At 32.5% G+C, this 5728-nt stretch overlaps 1 protein-coding gene across 1 annotated transcript; it reads left to right on the top strand.

Moving 5' to 3' along the window:
- Positions 1-295: 295 nt before the first annotated feature.
- LOC101510480 (pentatricopeptide repeat-containing protein At1g80270, mitochondrial-like) lies at positions 296-4884 on the top strand. Its single transcript, XM_027334842.2, has 3 exons — positions 296-467; positions 886-1444; positions 3527-4884. Exons 1-3 carry the CDS (start codon positions 427-429, stop codon positions 4772-4774), a joined length of 1848 nt encoding a protein of 615 aa, XP_027190643.1. The 5' UTR covers positions 296-426; the 3' UTR covers positions 4775-4884.
- Positions 4885-5728: the final 844 nt, after the last annotated feature.

Here is a 5728-nt window from a genome sequence, read left to right as displayed (position 1 = left end):
CCTATAAAGAATTAAAATTATCTAGTTATTTATTGAATAAGATTCTTCTAAAATGAACAACTCATTTTAAATAATAAAGTAAATAATATTAATCATGATAATCAAATCAATGATTGATATTATGTTCATCAATTATAAATAATTATAATATTAATCATTGATTGATTCACTTTATCAATTTATTAGTATTGATGAATTTAGTAATTTATCATCACTCCCAAGTAAGTAATCATTCCCTCACTTGATCACATCAACTTGATTGGAGACGCACCATCAGTATCATACACCTCCGCGCACCATACCTCAAAATTCAAATCTTATTCTCCTCAGAATAAATAGGTTTTTCGAGTTGGTTTTAATTTTAGGGTTTAAGCATTTGTTTTCTTCGTTCCGCTCATTTCTCGTCTCTTGTATTCTGCTGTCACCATGTGGGCTCTTCGTCGAACTTCGATTGGTCTCACCCTAAGGTAAACACTAAACTCACTCATTCTACCCGTTGTTCTTCTGCATCACCTTTTCTTTACTTTTATTTATTCATCATTCACAACCTAATTTTATTTTTATATGAACTATTTGCGTTGTATCAATGTTACTAACTACTATTAAATATTACTAATGATTTTTTTTTTGCGTTGTATTAATTTAGAGCAATACGGCGTCAAGTATTTTTGTGTATTTTTTGAAATGTGTGTATAGTATAAAATTTTAAAAGTAGAAGAGAGACAGATATAAACATTTACGGTGTAACGTATATGGTGTTAGTATTTTGATGTTCAAATAACATAGCTGTTTAATTTAATGAATTAGAGTGGTAGTTGCTGATTTTTTTATACACATTTAGGTGTTTTTTTTTTTTGCTAATTGTTTACTGTGTATTGTTTGTAGAAGCCAAGAGCTTTATAATGTTGGAACTTTTCGTGTCCAATTAATGCCAAATACTTTGGTGGAATATGAAGATGCAGCTCCTGATTCTCATCAAATGAAGCATGATAGATTTCTGTCCACGGGCCACACATTTTACCGCACAGGTCATGCTTCTCCGAAATTTACAGTAAGTAGGCGTGAACTTTCGTCACAAGCTGATGCTAGTTGCACGAAAGATGATGATAATGATGAAGAGATGGAGATGGAAGATCCGTTGATTGAACTGGAGGTAGACGGAGATAGAGATAGTGTTGAGTCTCAAACAGATCTGTTTGAAGGTGACAAGGATGGTGGGAAACAGCATAATGAGCTGGAGTTGTCGGATACTGAAAGTGATCTAGATGCGAAAAATTCAGAGAGTAGAAACAAGAGATCAGAATTATTCAAGGCAGTTGTAAATGGTCCCGTTGATTCTGCTCTGAACAAGTGGGTTGAAAAAGGTAAAGAATTAAGCAGGCAAGAGATCACATTGGCCTTGCTTAATCTTCGAAAGCGGAAAATGTATGGAAGGGCCCTGCAGGTAAATGAATCATACTTATATTTGCATCCAATTTTACATTTAAAGTATTGATGTTAGGAAAGCAAACTTACCGTCACCACAGGGGATGTCTTGAGGGTGTGCCGGAGGAGCGACTGCACAGGGTCCATTTTTATGGGGCCCCATTTATTATATATATATATATATATATATATTAAAAGTACAAAACAGTTATGTACTTAACTAACTCTAAAGTTGGAAATTTACTGCTCAGATCTGATGATGTAGGTAGTAATATCCTTGATTTTGCTAATGAGCAACTTAATGAGTCTATTCGATTAGAAATTTATGATCCGAGAATATAGAATAGCCTTAGAAGTGACTTGAGAGGCGAATTGCTAAAAAACGATCATAAAAGAGATATGACAATTGTGAATGGTCTTAAGGATACTCTTGGTAGACACTTCTAATTGTCACATTACATGTGTTATTGTTTTAATGGAGACGACCATGATAAGAGTTGACTAGTTTATTCAAAAGAATTAGATTGAGTTTTTTGTTTTTGTTCAAAGTTATTTGATATAAGTCATACATAAAACAAATCACTTAGCAAATGAAAATTTTAATGATTGAACCTATCTTTTGAATAGACTTAAAGAACACGAATCTAGTGTTGCACATATGTCTTTTATGAGTGAATACTGATTTACTAAACAGAGTTTAGAAAGACATAACAATTGATAAGCATCTTGAAGAGCTTACAACAAATAAAAAAAGAACTTTAGATGAAGGTATTAGTTAGGATAATTTTTGTTGCTATATATGTATACACACACACACACACGTACTGACGCACACACATATGGCTTATAAAAAAGTAAGGCTCTAAGTTCGTAATTCGCAGATGGCACCGAAAATCTTAGGGATGGCCCTGCGTCACAACTTCTTTTGATTTACACATTTTCTCTGTTTGTTTCCGAAAAACTCATTTTCTGTTCCCTCTCTCTCTCTCTCTTCTGATTCAATCAAGTCTTGTGTTTCTTTTTGATCTTTTGCTGTTTACTTCACAGTTCATATCCCACTAATTTTGCAGCATTTGTATATGTATTGTATGTATAAATTATTTACCTTGTATCCATAATCTTTGGTATAGTGGCCATCCTGTTACCGCATTTTTGGAGGTGCCGGGTTGGTCATTCCATGTAACTCTCTTGGAATAATAACAACTATAGTTATGCCTGCAGGTAGGGGTGGGAATAGGCCAGGCCAGACCAGGCTTTGAAAGGCCTGAGCCTGGCCTACGATGAATTTTTGAGGCCTAAGCCTGGCCTACGGCCTATGATAGGCTTTTTTTTCGGCCTGAGCCTGGCCTACGGCCTATCATGGTCTGGCCTGTAAGCCTATTTAAAAGCCTTATTCACATTAAAAATAATTTTTCTAACAAAATAATTTTAAAAAAAATGAAACAAACACCCTTTAAACCCTAAAAATGATTTTTGGTTTAAAGGAATAAATTTTTTATTAAAACAAACGCACCTATTATTATCTCTCAAACAAATGGTCTCAAACAAACTCAGATTATTACCTCTCAAACAAATCCTCTCATGCAACATGTAATTATATATATATATATATATATATATATAAAGGTAATAAATAAACAATTATCTATAGCTACATGATGCTCTACACATATCAATTTATATGATTCTCCATATACCAATACTAATGTGTATATGTATATATATATATATTAAATAAAAAAATGATTTTTCTAACAAAATAATTTTTAAAAAATATGAAACAAATACCTTTTAAACCCTAAAAAATAGTTTTTGATTTAAAAGAACAAATTTTTTATTGAAACAAACGCACCTATTATTATCTCTCAAACAACTCAGAATATTACCTCTCAAACAAACTCATATTCAGTAATAATAAACAATTAGGGTTTCTAAATTTATATACTAATAATATATATAAAGATAACAAATAAATAGTATTGATTTTTATAAAATATAAAGTAACAAATAAATAATATCGGTTTTTATAAAAAACATTGTTGATTGTTAATGTCTGATTCTACAATATAATGTAATTTTCTTTCTTTTTTTGGAACTGTAGGTCCTTGAGTGGCTAGAATCAAATAAAAAGCTTGAATTTACTGAGAAAGACTATGCTTCTAAACTTAATTTGATTGCCAAATCACATGGCCTATCAAAGGCAGAAAATTACATCAATCGTGTTCCAAATTCTTTCAGAGGAGAATTATTATACAGAACATTACTAGCTAACTCTGCTAGTCTGAACAATTTGAGGAAAACTGAGGATATATTCAACAAAATGAGGAAGTTAAATCTTCCTGTTACACCCTTTGCTTGTAACCAGTTGCTTCTTATTTATAAAAGGATTGACAAGAAGAAAATAGCTGACGTGTTACTTATGATGGAAAAGGAGAATGTCATACCTTCTCCTTTTACTTATAAAATTTTAATAGACGTGAAGGGCATGTCCAATGACATTGATGGAATGGATCAAATAGTTGAGACAATGAAGGCACAAGGTGTTGAACTAGACCATCAAACACAGGCATCCTTGGCTAGGCATTATGCCTCAGCCGGGCTTAAGGAAAAAACTGAAGCCTTATTGAAGGAGATTGAAGGTGAAAACTTGAAAGAGAATATTAGGGTAATCCCAACTTTGCTTCGCCTTTATGCAATTCTGGGAAGGGTCGACGAAGTGGAGAGAATTTGGAAGGTTTGTGAGTCAAGGCCTCCTCGGATAGAGGATTGCCTTGCTGCTGTTGAAGCTTGGGGAAAGTTGAAGAAAATTGAAGAAGCAGAGGCAGTTTTTGAGATGATGTCAAATAAATGGAAGCTTTCCGCTAAGAACTACTCAATACTCCTCAGCATTTATACAAGGCTTAAGTTGCTAAACAAGGGCAAGGATCTTATTAAGAAAATGGGAGATAGTGGATGCATAATAGGTCCATTGACCTGGGATGCTCTTGTGTCACTTTATATTCATGCAGGGGAAATTGAAAAGGCAGACTCTGTTTTGCAGAAGGCAATGCAGCAGAATAAGATGAAGCCATTATTTACTACTTATATGACTATTATGGAGCAGTATGCAAAGAGGGGTGATGTCCATAATACAGAGAAGATTTTCTATAGATTGAGACAATCTGGTTATGTTTCTAGAATATCTCCTTTCCATGTTCTAACACAGGCTTATTTAAACGCCAAACTACCGGCATATGGAATCAGGGAGAGGATGAAAGCTGATGATCTATTTCCCAACAAAGCTTTGGCTGAACAGTTGGTTCTATTAGATCCATTTAGGAAATCTCCAGTTTCAGATTTGCTTGATTGAGGAAACTAGTATATTCTATCTTGTGCTTGTACTTTTCAAATGAAACTATTATTTGTTAGTTTTATGGTAAGATTGAACTTCCCAAATTCTAATATGTTATCCTTTACTTATTACTGCGTACATAGGTTATGTGGTTCTATGGGGTCCATTTGTTAAGAGTAGATATTCTCTCAAAAGAAATGGGGAGCTTTGTTATATAATCTTCATTCTAGAAATGTATGCTGCTATACCTCAAACTATGGTAATAGAGTTTTCGATTTCTTTTGAGAATTAAGAAATAAGAAGGATCTATATCCATAGGAATATGGTGAAAGAAGAAAAATTGAGAGATTATTGAAAAAATGAGGGTGTTATTTAATAACCTTATGACATATTTTCCCATTTCTATGGCATGGTTTTGTTTCCACCTATAGTGGTGGGGTATCAAGGACCTGTATATTTTGTGGGAATATATATATATATATATATTTTAAATTATGTTCATTTTTGTTAACAAGAAAGTAAGAAAATTTTAAAGCGAACAGTTGTCTAAATTTTTAGAAACAATGTGTCAAAAAAATATTTTCAATATTTTCATTAATGGATATTTCATTTTCCTCTAGCAATAATTCACTTCACGGGTCTCTCGTCAAAGCAAAATGAAAACATTTTAAAATAAAAATTCTATTTTCACAAAGTAGATAGAGTTTTAAACGTTTAACTTTTTTTCGATACAGTTTTCTATAGAGGCATGTCCTCGCATCTACAATTCTTAATTTTCTTTTTCTTGTTTCACAAGGGTTTCAAAAGCTAACAATCTATCATCAACCTTATTTAATTTGGTCTATCTTATCCTATTTGTGTATGCATATTTTTCTTTAATGAAATTATTTTCACTTTTACTATTACACTCTCTTTTGTCCAATTACAACCACTACCACCTTTTTAAAAGACATAAAATAATCAAGTTGCCCT

This window comes from Cicer arietinum, chromosome 5, assembly GCF_000331145.2.
Source record: "Cicer arietinum cultivar CDC Frontier isolate Library 1 chromosome 5, Cicar.CDCFrontier_v2.0, whole genome shotgun sequence".
Lineage (NCBI taxonomy): Eukaryota > Viridiplantae > Streptophyta > Magnoliopsida > Fabales > Fabaceae > Cicer > Cicer arietinum.
Note: the sequence above shows the minus strand (reverse complement) of the source record. Positions and strands in the feature narration are given on the sequence as shown.

Coding starts and splice junctions, on each gene's coding strand:
- LOC101510480 (XM_027334842.2), top strand. CDS start 427: ATGTGGGCTCTTCGTCGAACTTCGATTGGTCTCACCCTAAG. Junction 468..885: donor TCGATTGGTCTCACCCTAAG/GTAAACACTAAA, acceptor TATTGTTTGTAG/AAGCCAAGAGCTTTATAATG. Junction 1,445..3,526: donor TGTATGGAAGGGCCCTGCAG/GTAAATGAATCA, acceptor TTGGAACTGTAG/GTCCTTGAGTGGCTAGAATC.